General features: G+C 42.2%; 1 protein-coding gene across 1 annotated transcript in view; it reads right to left on the reverse strand.

The window, feature by feature from the left end:
- Positions 1–3,574: 3,574 nt before the first annotated feature.
- The window catches only part of SLC12A4 (solute carrier family 12 member 4), a 246,864-nt gene continuing 227,134 nt past the window's right edge, over positions 3,575–23,304 (reverse strand). The window contains exons 21-24 of the mRNA XM_066582693.1: positions 20,311–20,418; positions 17,359–17,543; positions 15,663–15,796; positions 3,575–4,512 (exon numbers count right to left, since the gene is read on the reverse strand). Coding sequence (XP_066438790.1) covers positions 4,421–4,512; positions 15,663–15,796; positions 17,359–17,543; positions 20,311–20,418 — 519 coding nt within the window. The 3' untranslated portion in view covers positions 3,575–4,420. The remainder of the gene's footprint in view (positions 4,513–15,662; positions 15,797–17,358; positions 17,544–20,310; positions 20,419–23,304) is intronic.

Genomic DNA, 23,304 nt, shown 5'->3' on the forward strand with positions numbered 1-23,304 from the left:
AAACAGTACTGGGATGAATTACTTGGTTGTTTCCGACAGGTGGTCTTTAGAAACAGAGGGTCAGGGTTTCTCATGTCAGCGATGAAAAGCCAAGTTGCAAATACCTCTTTAACATAAATTGCACAAATAAATATTTTCTAACTGCACTGACAGGCAAAAAAAAAATTATTAAATGTTATAGCAAGCTGGTAGTCCCAAAGGCAATTTATAGATGAGTAGTTTGTCATGGGCCCTTAATTCAGGATCATAATACACCAATGCTCTCTCAATTTCTTAATTTACTTTTTCTGTTTATTTTGTTTTCTACATCTTGCATTTCTTAGGCCGCCTGCAGACGAGCGGAAATCCCGCCGCGGGATTTCCGCCGCTGAAAGTCTGCATAGGAGTGCATTACAATACGCACTCCTATGCAGACGGCCGCGGTTTGGCCGCGCGAAATCTCGCGCGGAAAACAAACCGCGGCATGTTCTAATTTTCTGCGGGGCACGCACTCACCTGGCCGCCGGCTCCGGTCTGCGCATGCGCCGGCTGCGCGGCAGCCGGCACATCAAAGAGCCGGGGCCGCCAGGCGCGGGTGAGTACGCGCTCGTCCCTGCAGGCTCTGTGGTCGGATCGCGCGGCGAGATTTCTCGCTGCCGGATCCGACCCGCTCGTCTGCAGGCGGCCTTCTTTGGCATCAGCATTTAATTACTCATGTAAGAAAGCTAATGACGAGTAGAGAAAGCAGATCATTTAATTTTTGTGCTCTGGCTTCTGCACGCTTCTTCCACATGAAAGCATATCAAGTGTGTCATTTCATAGAAAGAATTTTTGTGGCTATTAAAATGAATTTGTCACATTGAAAATGTAGCCCATTCTAAGGCAGCATGGTATAGCTCAGGAATGCTGAGCAGATGGATGTATAGTTTTGAGGGAAAAGATGCAGCAGAACTACGGTAGTAAGCTACCCATTTATCTCTCTGTTCATTCTATACTTCGTAGTCCAGCTATTCCTATATGCACAGTTAGGTCATTCCAGCCCTGACAACTATTTGTGCCTATGGGACCTCTAAGCTCAGAAGCAGCAGATATTTAAATGAGTAAATTACTAGTTCTAATGAATCTTCCTGTGTAAAGCTATAATCTGTTCAGTTCCTCCTGCTCCAAAACATGTCGACTGCAGTTTGGACAGCATGTTCAAGCTGACAAATTCGCTTTGCAGCAACATGACTCCCTAAACTTGAAAAACGTCTTTGCTAAGAATCAACAAAAGGTTATTTTATCACTATATATTTTTAAGGCCCACGATGCAGTAGTGTATTTGGGGCCATGTACTGTGCGTGTTAATTAACAGACAGCACTCAGCCCAATTACAGAACTATGAGGACACGCGCACTGACTATTTTCATGTGGATCAATGGTCTGCTTGAGAAAACTCACCACATGTCCCATAACTTGTCCATATCATGGACAAGAAATAGGACATGCTAACGTACGTCAAAGGGCTGCCTGTCGGCTGCACCTGAGCCTCTCGGGTGCAACTCATACACAGGGGAAATGTGCGGGACGCTTTATTTTAACCTTTATTTAAAAAATGCACAAGTTGGAAAACACTACAAAACTAGTTTGTAACAATGGCTGAAAGGGAAGTTTGACAAGAAATGCAGTTTATATGCAACTTGGATAAACATTTAAAACACGTTTTGGACTCAAGAAATATGGCTTAGGTATTGTCAGAAATTTTAAAAGAATTAATCATATATGTTCTACATTGGATTCTAGTAACAGTTCAGAATGTGGCCACATGCCTTACGGTGACATCAGTGGCGCAGCCAGAAACAAGTAGACCTACGATGCCCACTATCACTGGAAGCAGTGGGATTTTTAATATGTTGGAAAAGTGTTATTGAAGGATAATGCAGGGTACACAAAAAAGTGAAGATCAGCCTCTTATTGTGGAACTGTACTATGCTGACATTAAAGGACTAAGCCTTAGGCTGTGCAACTGCAGTCTTACTGACACTCCTCAGGTCTTACCATCTTGAACCAATCAAGTATTCTTAGTAGTAGCTTGGTTTATGCAGAAAACTAGTTGCTACATTATATAAACAGGTACCAAATGAACAGAGACATGAATGCTTAAAATATTAGATATAACCATATAAATTAGCTCATTTATTCTTCTTAGTCCTAATATACACCTAGATATAGCCCATATATATTACAGCAAAGAGGTTGTCCTAGTTATGAAAGGGCAGCCTAAAGAGTCCACCATGGTGTTAAATAAAAAAGCAGCAAATACTCACCGCTCCCTGCCTTATCCCCAGCACCGGCCTTCGTTGTTATGTGATGTCCCATAAACCTGCTGCTGCAGCCAATGACAGCACTCAGTGATCGTTGCCGAGAACGGTCATTGGCTGCAGCAGCTTGTTTATAGATGGCCTAGGCAGACTGCAGCCTTTAAAGAGGTCAGCAGGTGGACAAGCAAGGAGTGCGGAGCAGAGAGTATCAGCTACTTTGTTATTTTACATAAACTGCCCTTTCATAAGTCGGACAACCCCTTTAACTTGTACTAATCTTGAAAGATAGCAAGTCTTGCATACTATTTATACCCAGAATAGTTTTCAGACATCTGCTGACTTGCTCTAAAGTCTCAATTAATAGAAAAAATGTAATTCCCTGCCAAGTCACTTTCCATACAATGTAGGGCATGCTGATTTCCATTTTTGCATAATCGAATTATACCAGCAACTACTATACTTATACAATCGGCTCATCTAATAAAACTAAAGCTCCCAAAATACAGTAATAAGCACTGCTCTAGGGAATACATACCTATAAAAAGGGTGTCTTTTAGGACCTGCTGAATTTTAACTCAAGATCCGTACATGATGAGAAAATATATTCTATAACGTGCAGATGTAGGAACATTAATTTTACATGTAACCAGTTATGATAACTACAATATACTACTGTACAGTGCTGTTCATAGTTATCATGATGTGCTTAGTCATGTTAACAATTGCTACATTCGCACATAGAAAATATACTTAAGTTTTTGCCGTGGCAGCAATCAGTATCCAACTCCATGGATCAAGACAACAGTCCTAATATGATTGGAGGACAGCGCTGAGTGATAGAATGCTCATCCTTAAATATCCAATTTATGAGTAAGGCCTTTTCTAAAGCATTGCAAAAGCAGAGCTCAGCGCACCCAAGTTCCAGGGGCTGTACAGTGGGTACACTGCATTAATGGTTTTAATGACAGTGGCACTTGGTTAAAACGATATATAGACTAAGGCAGCCAGTCACAATTGAGGACAGTGTGTGCATGAGTTTGATTCTGCTTAGAGATGAGCGAGTATACTCGCTGAGGCTAACTACTCGAGCGAGTAGTGCCTTAGCCGAGTATCCTCCCGATCGTCTGTAAAGATTCAGGGGCCGGCGGGGAGATCTCTCTCTCCCTCTCTCTCTCTCTCCCCCCCCCCCCCCCCCCCGCTTACCCCTGCAACTTACCCGCGCCGGCCCTCGAATCCTTACAGACGAGCAGGAGGATACTCCGCTAAGGCACTACTCGCTCGAGTACTTGGCCTTAGTGAGTATACTCGCTCATTTCTTCTGCTATGTGCACCTAGTAGCACGGTTTAGTTGGCAGACAGCAGGGGAATGGGAAGGCAAGAGAGTATTTAAAAAAAAAAAAAAAAAACACATCACACTCCTGGACTTGGCTTCCATGAGCCCCGTAAATTCATGTCATCTATGCTGACAGATACCCTTTATATATAGCCACTGTTCAACATTTGTGAATATCCTGAAGACTTTTAAAGCACTGACCATTTTCAACAGTGCATTGCAGTATACCATGCTACAGAAAAATAATTATCTTCAAAGGGGGTTTTCTACGGAGAATACTACTCATGACCCATCCTCGGGATAGATCGATAGTTGATCAGCTGGGGTCCATTGCTCAGGACCCCGACCAATCAGCACTGCAAAAAAAGAGGAGTTTGAGCAGAAGCAGTGTAAGTCTCCATGCCGATCTCTGTAGTGGCCGGCGTTTGTAACTGCAGGCACAGCTCTCATTGAAATCAATGCGAGTTGAGCCTGCAATTAACAAGTGCCGGCCACTACACAAAGGTTGGCGCAGAGACTTACACTGCTTCAGCTCCGACCTCTGTGTATTTGCAGCGCCTGACAGCATGCGCCCGCTCAGGATAGGTCATCAGTAGTATGGTTCCTGGAAACCACCTTTTAGACAAAATTCTAGACAGCCTACCAAATATTCAAGAAAGGATTCATGTACAGCATTGTTTTTTTAAACTTTTTAGATTGTGTAAACATATATAGGTAGATGTTTCAATAGAACATGTTTAAGATTGCCAAAATTCTTTTTTTCTTCTAAAACTTGATCAAAAGGCACACGTGTGTGATTGGTCCATTATCAAGAATAGATGGTGATAACTTCTCTTCCTCCTCCTCGAACTAGCAACACTCTCTCCAGGCCTTCTGTTAACACCTCGAGGAATTCCATGTCTGTATAGATTAAGGATGCACAAACAATTTAAAATAGAGTGCAAAAGGTTATTCCATATTAAAAATTGAGAATTTGTAGCAGAAATTATATACCGCTGCAAACAAAAATTTGCTAGGGTTAGGAATGGGAGAAAACCAATGTGGCTCAATAAAGATATAAAGGGGGGGCAACAAACAACAAAAAGAAGGCATTTAAACTACTAAAACAAGAAGACAGTGAAAAGGGCTTAAAATGCGATAAAGAAAAATACATAAAAAGCAAATAAAAGCAGCAAAGCTGGAAACAGAGAATCATTGCCAGAGAAGAAAGTAATACTAACCCTAAACTATTCTTCAATTATGTAAATAGCAAAAAGATTAAGGCCGCCGGAACACGAATGGATTTGCATTGTGGGATCCACAGTCAGCGTCCGAAACGCGGTTCCGCTGCAAATTCCATTCATAGCATGCTACGGACAATCTGTTCTTCCTTTACATTTACGGAAACCATTTGATATTGCATACAAGTTACGGATTCTACATTGCCTAGCGACGGTAAGGGAAAAAAAAATTGAAAAAAGGCTGTACTGCTCATGTCCAATGGTGACCCATCGGGTCCATTCATAGTACAGACAAAAGAAGGACAACAGGTACGCGTGGTCACCAGCTTGGCACAGGGACGGCTTCTGCTGCAGGTTCCCGCATGCAGGTGGCCTACAATGGAAAGTGTGGGCCCTTTAAAGTAATTAGGGAAAGGTAGTAGGGGGTGATGAAAAGAAATCAAATGTTTTAAATATTTTTCTCCAGTGTATTCACAGGAAAATCAAAATGTCAGGTGAAATTCAAAATGATAAAGTAAACTCTCCATTAAAGGTCACTAGTGCAACCCAGAAAACAGTGTAGAGCCACCTTAAAAAGATTAAAATGGATAAATCACTAGGTCCCGATGGTATACACAACTGGGTTTTAAGAGAATTAAGTAATACGATAAGCAGATCATTTTTTCTTATATTTAAGAACTCAATAGTGACGGGGTATGTTTCACTGGATTGGCGCATAGCAAGTGTAGTTCTAATAATCAAAGAGAGGTCAAAAAAACTTTTGGGAGCGTGACTTGGAAGCAGAGCTAAATGGCCGCACTGTAGTTCAACTCCTTCCAGGGACCTGAAAAGCGACTGAATCAGTGTCTATAAGCACAATATTGAGAAATTGTCTGAGTACCAGTAAGACGCCTTATCTGTTAGAATGCCCATAAGGATGAACAAGCCTCCTCTTGGAAGATAACAGACTTCTAAGGGTCCTGTAGCAGCAGCGGGGCGAGAAGCGCTGTGGAAGAGAAGGGACTGCCAGCAGCATGTGTCACAGACACAGCGCATCAGAGCAGCGGTGGTGAGAGAAGCGCTGTGGAGCAGAAGGGACTGCAGGCAGCATGTGTCAAAGACACAGCGGTGATGTTCCTGCAGAGGGAGACAAGTGCTCTGCCTTCCTCTCCTCACCTTCCGGTAACCTGCCAGAGTGAGGGGACCCGGTAGATGAGCACCCTGCAGCCTTTTCCTTAGCACCTACCAAGGAGAGGCAGCCCAAGATGGTTCTGGCCACAAGGTATCCTGACCCAGCTTCAGAGGGACAGGAGGCCCACTCCTAAATTACACCAGGAGTGGGAGAGAGTAGGTGATATAGCTTAAGCTTAAATATCTGCAAAAATTTCAGAACTCAGCCTGAGATCTTGATGTAAAGTCTTCCCCAGTTTGCGCAGTCTCCACACTGCAATGTTAAAGTATATGTTTCTTCATTTGTTGTTAGTCTTCCACCTTTTTTTCCCTTCAATGTCTTTACACAGTTACTTCCTGTCCTCCCCTGTGACTACATAAGGCAGTCTTCTATGCTAGCTACACAAAAATCACAGGTGCTCGAGATCCTGGAGACACATCAAGCATAAAGTATTTCCAAATGATGGATTTGAAAGTCTTGGCCTATCGCTTTTCCCCCTAAACTTGCTCATTTAGGTGTTATTTCTCTAAACAAAGGTATTTTGTCTCTTAAGCCAAATGCCTTACACACTGAAAAACATATAAGAGAATTCTTTGCAATTAATACTCTAGACTAACGACCCTTTTATACTATGGAACGCACATAAGACCTACGTGAGAGGAGTACTTATTCAACAAGCAGCTATTTTCTAATGGCAACGTGATCAAACCATGCAACACCTACTCTCAGAAACTTCATCTCTAGGCAATACTTTTAAAAATAACCCCTTGCTGTCTAAAAAGTTTTAAAACAGCTCTACAACTCCCACAACAAAGACAGCAAATTGCTAATGGAGTCAAATGAGCGCAAATTAAGAGAAGAATCCCCTACCTAATTTTCCAGACAAAAGAAAAAGCTTCTGACCAAGCAGGAAATAGTGGAAGAATTTTGCGATTACTACTGCGGGCTGTATAATCTTTGCCAGGATAGCGCCACCCCCAAACCCAACGACAAACTTATCACAATCTTCTTTTCGAAGTGCGACCTATCTTGTATCCCTGATGGCCAACTTTTAAGGCTTAACACTCCTATAACGGAGGAATTAGAATGTACAATCCATTCTCTGAAATCGAGCAAAGCCCCTGGCCCAGATGGATTGTCCAAAGATTATATACGAATTTTCAAGAAAGTCTTAATTCCCCACATTCTAACCTTCTTTAACCAAGTTCTGCAGTCTGATGGTATACCATCGGAAATTTAAAGCAACAATAGTCACAACTCCCAAAGAGAGTAAACCATTGGACCCCCCAGCAAACTTCCGTCTGCTTTCCCTATTAAACTCAGACATGAAATTATATGCCAAAGTAATTGCTAGTAGATTCTGCCCTATACTTCCTCAAACAATCAAAAATGACCAGGTGGGATTCACGAGAGGGCGACAGTCATCTCGTTCAATCAGATGCCTAATTGACCTGGTGGAGAGTGGAGATTCACATCAAGCGCCTTCTCTGCTCCTTGCCCTGGATGCCAACAAGGCGTCTGATAAGAGTGCACAGGGGTTACATGCACCAGACTGAAATTCCAGCCTCGAGGAGTCGATTTTGGCTGCAATTGTAGCTCTATACTCCTCCCCGTCGGCTTCGAAGTCACGGTCATTCCAAATACGGCAAGGTTGCCCTCTCTTCCCATTAATTTTCTCCATAATGATAGAGCCCCTAGCGGAGTCTATTATGACGAACCCATTAATAACAAGAATTAAACAAGGCATGACAGAACAAAATCAAATTCTTTGCTGACGATGTCATTTTGTCACTTATTGACCCTGAACTCACTTTTCAGCATGTAACTTCTACCCTTAAGCTATTCAACTCAATGTACTACTACAAAGTAAATGCAAGTCACGAGTGATGGACATCCACATACAAGATAGGAACAGGAATCCCCTAATCAAATAAATACAACGTTCAGTGGTGGCCATTCATGATCTCGTACTGCGGTATCAGTCTTACCTCTTGACTAGATGACATAGTCATGGCCAACTTTCTCCCCCATTAGTAACTTTGTTGCAAAAACAGCTAGATAGATAGGTCACCCTTCAAATCCAGCCGTATGGGCAGAATAGTGCTCTATAAAATGAAACTCTTTCATGCATTTTATATTCGCTCTGCTCCATTGCTTTAGACATCCCTGACTACCTTTTTGCCCTTGCAACATCACTTGAATAATTTCTTCTGGTGGGGGGCAAAGTCTACGATTGCGTTCTCCATAGTTTCTAGACTTTTACGCCTCAGTAGCATAGGGGTGCCCAATCTTCGTCATTACCATAATGCCTTTTTAGTATGCCAAATTAACCTCTTCCCGTTAGGGTACGTAATGGGAGCGGGGTACTTCCCACAAAATGACGTACCCTTACGTCATAGGGATAGCACGAGATCATAGCAGCTCTCGCGCTATCCCACAGTGGAAGCCGGCTGTCACTAGTAGCCGGCGTACCGCTGTGACAGCAGGGGGCATTAGAGATGCGCCCACCTGCTGTTAACCACTTTCCCTGCCGCGATCTACTTAGCGCGCTCCCTCTGTGACTCCGGCCAGCTCTCGGGATAACATCGCGAGAGCCTGGCTGGTTGCTATGGCAACAGGACGCCAGATACCGGCGTCCTGTATTGCCACTGCCCAAGATCGCTATAATAAGCGATAAGGCATGGCAGGAGTGAAGTCCTGCCATGCCTTATCGTAGCGATCTGCAGTCCTGCTGTGTAAGTCCCTCAGAGGGACACAGATTGTGTAAAAAGAAGAGAAAAATAAAGTACAAAAAATAAAAATGTTAAAAAAAAAAGTTAAAACCTTTATGCTTTTTCTCATATTAGCCTAAAGAAAATTTTAAAAAAATTAAAATACCACATATTTGGCATCGTTGCATCTGTAATGACATTGGACATGATTTTGATTCTGCACAGCAAAAAGTTTAAAAAAATACTAAAAAACAGACGAAATGCAAATTTTTAGCATTTTGCCTCCCAAAAAACTCAATAAAAGTGAAAAAAACAAAAATGTGTGTACCCCAAAATGGTGCCAATGAAAACTAGAGCTAGTCTCGCAAAAAATAAGCCCTCAAAGAGCTCTGTACATGGAAAAATAAAAAAAGTTATAGCACTTTGAATGCAGTGATATTAGAAAAAAATAATTTCCAAAAAAGGGGTTTTCTTGTGGAAAAGAGGAAAAACCTAAAAAGAAAAAAAAAAAAGAATTTTGGCATCGTTGTAACCATACTATCCCGCAGAAAAAAATGTAGTGTATCATTTAGGCTGCATAAAAATCTATGGCAGAATTTATGCGTTCTCTCCCTACGATCATAAAAAAAAAAATAAAAGTTTTACAATGTAGGCTATGTAACCAAAAATGGTATCAATAAAAACTACAGTTCGCCACGCAAAAAACAAGCCCTTATACGGCTGCATCGACGGAAAAATAAAAAAAAGTTATGGCTTTTGAAAAATGGAGATGAAAAAATACCAAAAATCGTTGGCCCTCAATGCCAAAAAAGGCCATTTCCTTAAGGGGTTAAACACTGGTGCTGTGCTGATGCAAACAAATCTTGGCCTACCCTAGAAACCTCCCTCTCACACTAAAAACTGGCCAAGTCTCCTCCTGGCATTGTCAGTTGAACCCTATTCCCTGCCCATTGGCTCTGTGGCAGTCACTGCCACAACCCATGCAGCAAGAACAGTCTTCAACTCATCAAGCACATCTGTATCTGTGAGAAACCATCTCTCGCTTCCCCTACACAGTCTTACCTCACAGATCCCCAACCTTTCTCTGAAATGATCTAGAGGAGATGAGATGACCCGACCCTAATTCAGCAACTAGCTAAAAAATAATAAAATCTTCATAGCCATACCCGGGCTGCTGGGTGAGCTCTTGCAACCTAATCAAGTCACGCATAAAAAGCTCACAAACTCTCTCTATCACCTTCTCACAAACACAAATTTAAAAAAAACAATGTAATTCCTGAACTAGGAAAAAGATTAACAAAACATTCTCCACTGCGGAATTGGATAGATCACTAAAATGGGCCTACAGCTCAATAGCCTCTGCTTCCCACTGGGAAGAATACCAAAAATTGCTCAACAGGTAGTATTACACCCCTGGTGTCTATCTTGGATGGGGAATAAACGGTCCCAGGAATGCTGGAGGGGATGTGGAGTAGGCTCCCTCCTCCATATATTTTGAGCTTGCCCCATGCCGTCTGAAAATGGACCCGATTCCAGAAATCAGACTCCATATAGCCAACTCACTGCTTACCCCTGAAATAGCATTACTCTTGCTAAATATAAAAAGCTTACCTAACTCAGACTGGTCATGTGACATGTATTTCATGTTGCGAGACTCCTGATTACCAGAAAATAGAGGGCCCAACTAATTCCTAAAATTGAGGAATTGGAAGACACCCCAGCTGTGAATTTCTCTTACAAGGAACTAACCATGTTTCAGCAGGATAGATTAAGGCAATTCAAGGAAAATTGGGAACCCTGGAATAGACTTGTCCAGAGCAAACAGAAAAGTCACCCAAGTTAAGATATGCTCATGGGCCTTACTTTCACACAATCCCTCAACCTTCATAACTTGCTGGGGCTACAAGATGATAGCGGAGGTGTAGGATAGCCCGTCTCTTAAACCAAGATGGAAAGCTTATGCCTAAAAAGGAGGTGCCTCCCACTGCCTTCTGCTCTCTCCCCTCCTCTCCCACTCACCGCCCTATTCCTTTACCCTCCTCTGGTTTCTTTGTTATATTGCATATGCATTTGCTAACTTATGCTTTGTCAATGACTAAGATTTGAAAACCAAACATCTTTGTTTGAAGAATAAAAAAAAAAGATTAGTCAAAACAGTAAACTTGGAAACTACAGGCTGCTGAGTCTTACTTCTATTATGGATAAAATGTTTGAAGGATTTCTTAGAGATGCTCTTCTGAAGTACCTCATATAAACACATGCTGATATGGAGTTATACAGCCATTTTCTGAGGGGTCGCTCCTCTGAAACCAATCTGATCAGCTTCTACAAGGTGGTCAGTTGTAGACAGGACAGGATAGAGTCAGTGGATCTTGTATACCTTATTTTTCTAAAGCCGATATGCAAGAACTGGTCAAAAAGAAACCCTGCAAACATTTTACCCATAATACAAGTAAGACTCAGCGGCCTGTGATTTCCAGGTTCAAAGAAATGCTATCCTGGAGTACCTAAAAAAATGGCTATATAACTCCATATGAGCATGGGTTTGTGAGAGATGGCTCCTGTCAAACCAAAACTTATCAGCTTCTATGAGGAGGAAAATTCTACACTGGACCAGGAAGAGAGTCACTGAATCTTGTATATCTGGACTTTTCAAAAGTGTTAGGTACTGTGCTGCATAAATGGCTGGTCTAAAAAAACGAGAATGCTTGGTCTGGGTGAGAATGCGTTTAAGTGGGTAAGTAACTGGCTCAGTGATAGAAAGCAGAGGGGGATTATTAATACACATTCTGATTGGGTCACTTTTACTAGTGGGTAATGCAGGGGTCAGTATTGGGCCATATTTTTCTAATATATTAATGTCGTGGAAGGATTGTACAGTAAAATATCAATATTTGCAGATGATACAAAATTATGTAAAGTAACACAGGAGAGGACAGTAAATAGTTGCACATTGAGCTTGAGATGTTTGGGGCTTGGGCAGAAAAGTGGCAAATGAGGTTTAATATTGATAAATGAGGTTATTCACATGGGCAGGAAACTATATGTCATCATTACACACTAAATGGGAAACTACAGGGCAAAACTGGCATGGAAAAGGACTTGGGGATTTTAAATCACTGCAGCTGTTACCAAAGCAAATAAGATCATGGGGTGCATTAAAAGCGGTCTAGGGGCTCAATATTAGAACATTGTACACAATATTCCATGTGTTGTATGGCCAGTGATTTGTCAAGAGGAAAAACAGTTTTGGGCATCAGTACTCAAGCAGGACAAAGCAGAGCTTGAGCGGGTACAAAGACAGGCAACTGTTAATAACTAGAATGGGTGAACTACAATAGCCGGAGAGGTTATCAAAGTTGGGGTTAATTAGTTTAGAAAAAGTGATGTCTGAGTCGTGACCTAATAGCCATGTATATATATATCAGGCGACTATACAGAATTCTGTCCCACGATATACTTATACTAAGATTCATACTAAGAACTGTGATCGTAAAAGGGAGCATTCTCTATGTCTAGAAGAAATAAGGTTTCTACATCAACGTAGAAGCGGGGTTCTTTACTGTAAGAGTAGTGAGACTATGTAAGACTCTGCCCAAGGATGTGGTGATTGTGAACTCACCAAGTTTATTTGGGACCTGGACGCCTTTCTTGAGTATAACATTACATGTTATAGTCACTGATTACTTCAGAAGGGTCTTTGATCCAGGGATTATTCTGATTGCCAGATTGGCGTCGGAAAGGAATGATTTTCCTTTAAAATTAGGAAAATTGTTTTCTACTTTATAGGATTTTTGCCTTCCTCTGGACTGGGAAAAATAGGCTGAAATAGATGGACATATGTCTTTTTGTAGCTTAAAGGGGTTGTCTCGCGGCAAGCATCAAAATTTAACATTACCCCATTCCCCGTCACCCCCCTGGCATAAAATAGCAAATTAAAGCGGTTTTTAAACTGCTTGCTACTCACCGATCCGACGAAATAAGGAGTTTAAAAAAATCTTCTCCCTAAGATGGCCGCCGGTCCTTTCCCAGGGATGCACTGTGGTTTTCTCCCATGGTTCCATTGCCGATTCCAGCATCCTGATTGGCTGGAATCGGCACACGTGATGGGGCGGAGCTACGATGACACCGCGGTAACCAGCTCTCCGGCACGAGTGGCCCCATTCACCAGGCAGAAGACCGCACAGCGCAAGCGCGTCTAAAAAAGCAAGAAGCCAGCGAAATTAGACGGAGCCATGGAGACGGGGACGCCAGCAACGGAGTGGGTAAGTGAATAACTTCTGTATGGCTCATATTTAATGCACGATGTATATTACAAAGTGCATTAATATGGCCATACAGAAGTGTATAACCCCACTTGCTGCCGCGAGACAACCCCTTTAACATACTATATTACTATAACAACTTTTTGGTTAAATGTAGCTCTTTGACACCTTGTATTTTACAGGACAAGTTTTCATTTTTATAGGAACCAATTGTGTATATATACTGTATTCAATAACATTTATTAGGTTTTGCTTGGGGGAAATGGAAAAAAAGCAGTTTCAACATTTGGAATTATTGGATTTTATTTGGAATCATTTTTTATGGAGCTCACCGTGTATTACAATTATGATGTGAACTTCATCCTACAGGTCATTACGATTATGACAACACCAAATTTATATAGATTTTATTATATTTTACCACTTTTGAATATTAACACTACTTTTTTTTTGCAAAAAGAGACTCACCACATTCCAAGACCACGGCATTTCTATTTTTTCATTGACTAAGCTGTACGAGACTGGCTTTTTGCAGGATGACGTATAGTTTTTGGTAGCATTTTTACGGTATATATGACTTTTTGATTACTTTTTATTCCTGTTTTGACAAAGATGAACACAACTTTTGACACTTTTAGTTTTTTGTTGTTTTTTTTAAAACAGGATTTACCAAGCTTGAAAATGAATGTAATATTTTATAGAGATCTGTACACCAAGCGTGCCTTGCTCAGAAATTCTGCCCTGGCAACCAATTTTCCACCTTACATATAAGTATCCTTCAGAGTAGGCTATGTGTGATTTAAAATAAATGGTAAATGTATAAACTAAATAAACAAAATAGTAAATCAACCTTGCTGAGAAAACTCAGCTCTGTGTAGATACTGGTTACCATAGAGGGTTTTATGAGGCCCTGAAGGGAGTATACGGTGCTTCACACCAAATTCAAAGTCACTTGTACAGCGCAGATGGTCCAACGCTCCTAACAGACAAGGCATCTATTCTAAATTGGTGGTCTGAATATTTTCAGACCTCTTCAGTACCGACTGCATGGTCCAGGACTTCGCAATACAACACACCCCAAAACAGACAGAAAACAGAGACTTCACAAGATTCTCTCCTTAGGCCGCCTGCAGACGAGCGGGTCGGATCCGGCGGCGAGAATTCTTGCCGCGGGACCCGACCCGAGCGCCTGCAGAGACGAGCGCGTACTCACCCGCGCCCGGCGGCCCCGGCTCTTTCATGTGCCGGCTGCCGGGCAGCCGGCGCATGCGCAGACCGGAGCCGGCAGCCGGGTGAGTGACGTATCTGTGCGAGGCTCTGCGAGCCCTGCACAAAAACAGAACATGCCACGGTTTGTTTGCCGCACGACATTTCGCGCGGCCAAACCGCGGCCATCTGCATAGGAGTGCGTATTGTAATGCACTCCTATGCAGGCTTTGAGCGGCGGAAATCCCGCGGGAAATCCCGCTGCAGGATTTCCGCCCGTGTGCAGGCGGCCTTAGAGGAGGCAATTAAAGCTATCAAACAGCTGAAAAGTGGCAAGGCAGCAGGAATTGATGGAATCCCACCTGAAATGGATACTTGGATACATGGCGGCTCAATACTACACACTAAACTATCAGCTCTTTGCTACTGGGAACAAGGTGTATTGCCACAGGACCTACACAATGCAGTCATCACTTTATATCCTTGTTTCCCAACTCCAGTCCTCAAGGAGCCTCAACAGGTCATGTTTTCATGATTTCCTCAGTGTTGCACGTGTGATGTAATTATTGTCAGTGCGTCAGACATTACCACAGGTGTTCTTACTATAGGACATCCTGAAAACATAACCTGTTGGTGGTCCTTGAGGACTGGAGTTGTGAAACACTGCTTTATATAATAAAGGGAAGAAGTAGGACTGCTCAAACTAACTCTGCTTTCCATCACAAGAAAAATCCCTGCAAGAGTTATCCTGAATAGTCTAGTACCAATCATTGCTGGAAAAATCCTTCAGAAAGTAAGTGTGGCTTCCAAGCTAATAGGAGAACCACCGGCATGGTATTTGTTCTCCAACAGCTTCAAGAGAAATGCAGGGAACAAAACAAGGGGCTGTACAGGATTTTTGTCAACCTCACTAAAGCGTTTGATACCATAATTAGGAAAAGTCTGTAGCAAATTTTATCACAACTGGGAAGCCCTTCAAAAATTTCAACATGATTATCTTAATAACTTCTGATCTGCCAGAGCAGCACAACAAATCCATCTAGGAGAGCCACACAATATACTTAGTTGCACGCTCCAGGTGTGGATCTGGACTATTAGATCCACAGATAGATCATCCCAAAAAGTCATAAAGTTGGAGCAGCAACTATAGTGCATGTAATTCCAAGATGGATCTCACATCTGCATCTTCATATGAAGTATTCTTTATTATCAAACACGAAGCCACTGCATACCTTGCTACGTTTCGACTGATGGTATCAGCTTCTTTCAAGCATGAAACACTTTTTTACAATGTTCAGCATGCAGAACAAAACACAATCGTTCTACAGTTTGGACCATTATAGCTGTAATTATAGCAATTGGGAAGTGCAGTCTCTTACAATTAAAAAGAAAAAACCCAAGAATATATAAAATAGCAGTAGTGGGAAACCAATAACAGTAATGATGTCTAATAATGGAGGATTAAACAATACAAAATCAATGTGTACAAAAAGGATACAGTTTTCATCACTGTCTGTAATTTTAGGTGGACCTGGCATGTTAAGAAGCACTAATTTGGCATCATGTGATTTTGTTACTATAACTTCATTCAGTTTTACTGCAGTGTGCATCCTCCGAACATTGGACTGGTTCCTAACAGACAAAAATATATATACTTTAGTATTCTGCAAGTCAATATGTGGGATGGTGCAAGGGGGGGGGGGGGGGGGGGACACAAAATAGCAAACACTATTTTCCATTCCATGAAAGCAGAAATAAACCAATTTATACAAAATGGAAATTTAAACCTAACATAAAACAATTGATAAAATTTTCATTATGCACATATAATTCAGGGATGAAGATAGAGCTTCCCTAAATGTTAAATAATGTCATCCAAATCTGAAAATATATATAAATGATCTAAGTTTTCAACTTTCTAATGAAAAGCTTTGGCAGACCAATGCCAGTTCTGTCTACAACTGTGAACAACCTCTTTGTTACAACTCCAACAACTTATTTATTAAGTGTAAGGCATGAACATTTATGTGGCATTAGGTGCAACATCCATAGGCATAGATATATAGGCATCACAGTGGTTGCACTTGAGATCAGGCCCATAACCCAAGGGGCGCACAGGTCGCCTCGCCACAGTAAGTGCACTTGTAAATTTTGTAATGCGTTGGATTCTTCAGCATTTCACGATGCTCCACATGAATGCATGATATCTGCATTAGTCTTCCACTGCTTGCTCTTCTCCAGCATCTCTTAGCTCCTCTATAGCTCTTCCTACTCAGACATTGTAGTAGAACACAGAGAAAGGTGGCTGCAGATATCATACACATTGGGCAAAAGACTGCAGGAAGAAGGCAAGTCATTAAAAGATTAATAGGTGCAGTTAGGGATTGCAGAGATCATCATGATTGCAGGAAACTGTTGCCTTTTCAATATATTAGGATATTCCTTTAAACTTATTTTGAATCATTCTGTTAATGGTTTATTCTGAGCAAAAGCCAAATGCAGAATGAAATTGGTTCTAACAATGATTTTAATACAGCCCTACTAAAAACAATTCAAGTTACATAATCCCACAAGAGTTCCTGCTTGTGTCAGGGTTATTCTGGTACACTAAACTGCTATGCAAAACACAATAACAAGTTTTATGCCGTATATTTTTTGCTACTACCTACTTTTTTAAAAGTTTAAACTGGGCCCTTTATGGAAAAAAAAAAAGTTATGGGACAACATGGTTTTTTAGTCAAAAAGGCAGCATATTTAGTGCACTGTATTGTTCTGTAGTATAATACTACATAACAGGAGTTATTTGAAGAAATAAAGGAATCCCTTCACATTACCTGACAAACTAGAAGCTAAGTAAAAGGGTCTATCTGATCTATTAGATGGCATACAGCAACACATTAAACTTTGTAAACGTGCATAGGTATACCAGGTTTTGTTTTTTGAAAATCCTTTTTTTTGCAGAAATGTACTTTTTAAATAGAAAAAAAGCACATTATAGCAATTGTGTTTTTTTCTGGGCTGCTCTACCCATAATTCACAGTACTACAGCTAGTGCCATTCAAAAACATCGTTATATTAGAATATTCAGTGGCCATGCAAGTTACTAATGGAAAAAAATGCAGTGGTATAATAGTCTAATCCTGAATATTCCCCTTAAATGGAAAACGCAGCATCCACTCTTTAGGTTAACATACGGTTTTATGTTAGCGAGATCTCTAAAGTGTTCCGATGATTTATTTTTTCCTTGCTTTTCAGCACTGTGTTTCTCCTTTGTCCAAGTCATGTGCATTTTTTCTTGCTCCATCTGAATCTCCTCTTCATCTTCAGAGTACAAGCTATCCAAGCGAATAATAGAATGTCTATCCTTTATTATCTGTGCCTAAGATAGAAAAAAAAAATCTAAAAAACATACAAGGGTATATTACTGTATATACTCAAGTATTAGCCGACCCGAGTATAAGCCGAGTCAATAAGAGTTACCACAAAAAAAACGGTAAAACTTATTAACTCGAATATAAACCGAGCTAGACTCGAGTATATACTAGGTAAAGAAAAAATGCAATACTCACCTCCCAGCCGGCGTCTGTGTGCCCAGCACGATGGTCTCCCCGGCGGTGCGGCAAGCTGCTTGAGAATTCTCCCAGCAGTCATCTCCCTGCTCGGCTTTGAATTTCCCCGCCGTCAGCGCTGTGTAGGCAAGTGCTGTGATTGGATTGAGTGCCAGGCAATCACAGCCGGCGCTCGATAAACAAATCACAGCCATTCAGTGATGTCATCCACTGAATGGCTGTGAATGATCGAGCGCCGGCTGTGATTGCCTGGCGCGCGATCTAATCACAGCGCTTACCTACACAGTGCTGATGGCGGGGAATTCAAAGCTAAGCAGGGAGATGACAGCGGGGAGAATTTTCAAGCAGCTTGCCGCACCGCTGGGGAGACCATCGCGCTGGGGACAGACACAGGTGAGTATTGCGGGTTTGTTTTTTATTTACACCTCACTCAAGTATAAGCCGAGGGGGGCTTTTTCAGCATAAAAAAAATGTGCTGAAAAACTAGGCTTATATTCAAGTATATATGGTAATTTCTGTAAAATCTGTTATTTCAGAGAATTGGAGAAAAAATAAAATCTATATAAACCGATAAGCAACAACATTGATACCACTGAAGTGAATGGAAACAAAATTACAGATGCTAGTTGTAGAATATCTAATAGTCACTAAAACAGAAAAAGGCTCGTCTTCTAGAAATGTTTCCATAAACCAATGCTGTAGGTACTAGGTTAAGTAGAGAAGTAGAATTTCTCAATTAATCTGCCACAAAAAGGCATATACAATATGAACAACATCTGTGGATAAGAGTTGCTGGGCATCCAAAAAGAAGAAGTGGTTGAGTTTTTATGTAACAAATCTTCTATAGCCACCCATTGCTTCTGTGTACAGTAGTGCTACGATACAAGTCATTAAAGGGGTTGTCTCGCGAAAGCAAGTGGGGTTCAGCACTTCTGTATGGCCATATTAATGCACTTTGTAATATACATCGTGCATTAATTATGAGCCATACAGAAGTTATTCACTTACCTTCCCTGCGCTGGCGTCCCCGTCTCCATGGCTCCGTCTAACTTCAGCGTCTAATCGCCCGATTAGACGCGCTTGCGCAGAAGGGTCTTCTGCCTTCGGCTCGGCAGCAGCGGCGCTTTGGCTCCGCCCCCTTCTACGCGACATCACGTAGCCCCGCCCCATCACATGTGCCGATTCCAGCCTCCTGATTGGCTGGAATCGGCACACGTGATGGGGCGGAGCTACGCGATGATGCGTAGAAGGGGCGGAGCCAAAACGCCGCTGCTGCCAAACCGAGCCGAAGGGAAAAGACCCATCTGCGCAAGCGCGTCTAATCGGGCGATTAGACGCTGAAGTTAGACGGAGCCATGGAGACGGGGACGCCAGCGCAGGGAAGGTAAGTGAATAACTTCTGTATGGCTCATATTTAATGCACGATGTATATTACAAAGTGCATTAATATGGCCATACAGAAGTGCTGAATCCCACTTGCTTTCGCGAGACAACCCCTTTAATATAAGGTGCTAATTTGTGAGAGGCTCTGTCAACTAAATACCTCACACAGAGACCCCTCCATACGCTTGACCAGAGGCAAATACTACTTAATCAGCATATGGTATTTTAATATCCCCTATATCGTAATGTCCTACTTTTCTTTAACACTTTTAATTGACAATTAATAATCTATGTGACTGTATTCATTATCCAACTAAGGCTATATTCATATCTGTGTTAGGGAATTCCATTTACCTGCTCCATTATAGTAGCAGGAAAATGTAATCACCCTGAATCGTAGGGCACCAAATGGACCCCATTGACTGTAATTGGGTCCGTTTGATTCTAGTCATCCTATCCAGCATTTTACCAGATGGAAGTCTTGCATGCAGAATTTTTTCATCCAGCATTTATTGCTGCAACTCTTTGGGACGCTCCGAAGAGAGTCTGTCGCAGATTTGAACACATCCTAACAAAGGTTTATCTTGATGCTGAACTAATTATTGTTATACAGGGTAATGAAACCTCTGCAGATTAAGAAAATGGTCACTTAACAATACAGATGTAGTGACTGTTAACATGACAGAAGCTACTAAAATGGTGCGTTACATTGCCACTACATTTGTATGGCCCCAACAATAGGTCTGTCAATGTATTTGTGAATGTTGCATAATTTATTTCAATCCAGCTGAAGATCTTGTCGGCAAGAAAGTACAGTAAATTGTGACATGCTGACAAACAAAAATCATTTAGAATGGAGACCTGAAAAGACTGCTCATCCCTGGGAGTTTCCAAAAGCAGCTGTTACAGCTGAGGATATATTTACTACTTAGTACCAATTCAAATAAATGGTTGAAAATGTAATACATGGCCATGCCAAGATCTGCATATTAGGAGCAATGGTTCTCAGTTATAGCAAATACAAAAAGGTTCTATTCAAATCTGAATCTCTTCTGATAGGAAATCCTCTTTAAATGTTTATTCTTTAGTTCATTTATTGTAAAGTCACACGATTTGGATAAGAGGACGAGCTTCTATTGTTTGTTTTGCAAAGTTTTAATTTTTCCATGAATAGAAGCAGTAAATCGAACTTACCTCACGATCCCTCTCTGTCTTGGTCAAGCGTATTTGTCTAAGCATTTGAGAGCGTTGTTCCATCATTAGAGTCCTTTCATACGTGTAAGCAGAAATATCACTGTTGTGCTGAAAACAAAGTTGTTTTTAATAATTATATAGCAATGCCTCTTAACACCTTAGTGACAAAGCCTGTTTGCGCCTTAGTGACGGAGCCAAATTTTGGAAATCTGATATGTGCCACTTTACTATAGCATAACTCCGTAAAGCTTTTGCATATCCAAGTGATTCTGACATTGTTTTTTTGCCACATATTGTACTTCATTTAGGTAGTAAAAATAGACACACAGCATTTGTGAATATTTATTAAAAGCTATAGCATTATATCATACTGCAGGAGCGATCAAATGATCACACATTGTGGTCCCCGTTGGGCACTAAAAGAAAATGTAAAAATAAAAACAAAGTTTTACAATTTAAAAAAAAAAGGTAATAAAAACAACCATTTGCCATATTTACAATCAAACAATCTAAATAATAAAGCAAATACACATATTTGGTATCGCTGCATCCATAAAAGTCTGAGCTATCAAAATAACACATTATTTACCCTGCATGGTGAACTTGGGCCGGAAAAAAAAAAAAAAGCAACGCCAGAAATGCGCTTTTTGGGTCACCCTGGCTCCAAGAAAAAGCGATCAAAACCTCATATGTATTCAAAAATAGTGCCAACGGAAACGACAGGACGTACCGCACAAAATAAGCTCTCACACAACAGAAAAATGTCGACAGAAAAATAAAAAGTTATTGTGCGCAGAAAATTGACAGAAAATTTAAAAAAAAATATAGCTTAAAAAAAATACAAGTAGCACAGCATAAAACAGAGAAACCAAAAAAATTATTATATACGTTTGGCATCATAGCAATTGTACAGACCCATAGAACGTGTAATTTTTCTTGGTTTGTGCGCCATAAAAACAGGACGCATGAAAGATGGCGGAATGTCGTTTTTTTCCCCCTTCTCTCTCCACTTAGAATTTTTAAAAAGTTTTTCAGTATAGTATATAGTACATTAAATAGTACCATTAAAAAATACAACTCGTCCAACAAAAAAGAAGCCCTCAGACAGCTGGATCAATCAATAAATATAAGAGTTACGACTTTTTAAAAGGGAGGAGGAAAAAACGAAAATTGAAAGAAAAAAAAAAAAACACACAAAAAAGTTCCGTCACTAAGGGATTAAAGCCCACAAAGCCAAGACGTAAAACGGCAAAGGGGCCATCACTAAGCGATTAACACAGAGGCCAATATATACTATTTTGAGCAGGAAAATATACAGAAGATTAATAGATTTCAAAATCTTCTCCCATTTACATTGTTCTATCACTGATAACATTACAGGACATATGAGAAGCGTAAGTGTTGCAAATTATATACAAGAATACATATGGATTCTAAATTCTGAATGTATCCAATTTAAAAACATGTATGCATCTTAGAATGTATATTGAAAATGATATGAACTTTTTTCTTCTTTTATATATTCCAGTCTAGGGTTTCTCAACTCCATTCTTTAAAGACCCCAAACAGGTGACATTTTCAAGATTTTTGTAATACTGTAGAGCAATGTACTGTGTGACTATTGTTAAAGGGGCTGTCCAGCCACGCAGAGTGAAATGTTCTTATAATAATGCTTTCCTTTCACTAGCCATTCTAAAACACAGGATACAGGGGCTCAAAACGGCAGGCTGTAATGTCTGTTTCTTATTTTGTAATCGGATGTTGAAAGCAGCTTTCAAAGATAGTGCCGTTGTGCTGCAATCCCACATTGCCTACGCCTCCTCCCGTGTGCCCCCCCCCCCCCCCCCCAGGAGAGAATGTCTTTTTACGCTCATCGTTCAGGATTTTATGCAGCTAATATCCTGAACGCTGATCGCTCCGTGTAAATAGCAGCCGTTCAGTACTGACCGGCTGATAGGTGAATGGAGAGGGGCGGAGGAGAGAAATGTCCTGCAGCCACCCCACTGTAAAACGATACTAGCTCCTCTGCAACAACACGTGAGCGGGTACTTGCGGGGACGAGTGCCGAGCATCATTTTGCCCGACATTCGTCCCATCTAAATACATTGACCCGTCGGCTTGGATACATCTTTAGGTCAGTGTGCAGATGTATGTAAACCAAACCTGCGTGGTACATTAGCTGAACAGATGTATCGCACATGATAGTTGGCCCCCGGGCACCGATAGCGACCCCCCCAATAGCGGCCCCCGGGCACCGATAGCGACCCCCCCAATAGCGGCCCCCGGGCACCGATAGCGACCCCCCCAATAGCGGCCCCCGGGCACCGATAGCGACCCCCCCCAATAGCGGCCCCCGGGCACCGATAGCGACCCCCCCAATAGCGGCCCCCGGGCACCGATAGCGACCCCCCCAATAGCGGCCCCCGGGCACCGATAGCGACCCCCCCAATAGCGGCCCCCGGGCACCGATAGCGACCCCCCCAATAGCGGCCCCCGGGCACCGATAGCGACCCCCCCAATAGCGGCCCCCGGGCACCGATAGCGACCCCCCCCAATAGCGGCCCCCGGGCACCGATAGCGACCCCCCCCAATAGCGGCCCCCGGGCACCGATAGCGACCCCCCCAATAGCAGCCCCCGGGCACCGATAGCGACCCCCCCAATAGCGGCCCCCGGGCACCGATAGCGACCCCCCCAATAGCGGCCCCCGGGCACCGATAGCGACCCCCCCAATAGCGGCCCCCGGGCACCGATAGCGACCCCCCCAATAGCGGCCCCCGGGCACCGATAGCGACCCCCCCAATAGCGGCCCCCGGGCACCGATAGCGACCCCCCAATAGCGGCCCCCGGGCACCGATAGCGACCCCCAATAGCTGCCCCCGGGCACCGATAGCGACCCCCAATAGCTGCCCCCGGGCACCGATAGCGACCCCCAATAGCTGCCCCCGGGCACTAAAAGCGACCCCCAATAGCGGCCCCCAGGCACTAAAAGCGAC

The sequence above is a fragment of the Eleutherodactylus coqui genome, chromosome 11, assembly GCF_035609145.1.
Source record: "Eleutherodactylus coqui strain aEleCoq1 chromosome 11, aEleCoq1.hap1, whole genome shotgun sequence".
NCBI lineage: Eukaryota > Metazoa > Chordata > Amphibia > Anura > Eleutherodactylidae > Eleutherodactylus > Eleutherodactylus coqui.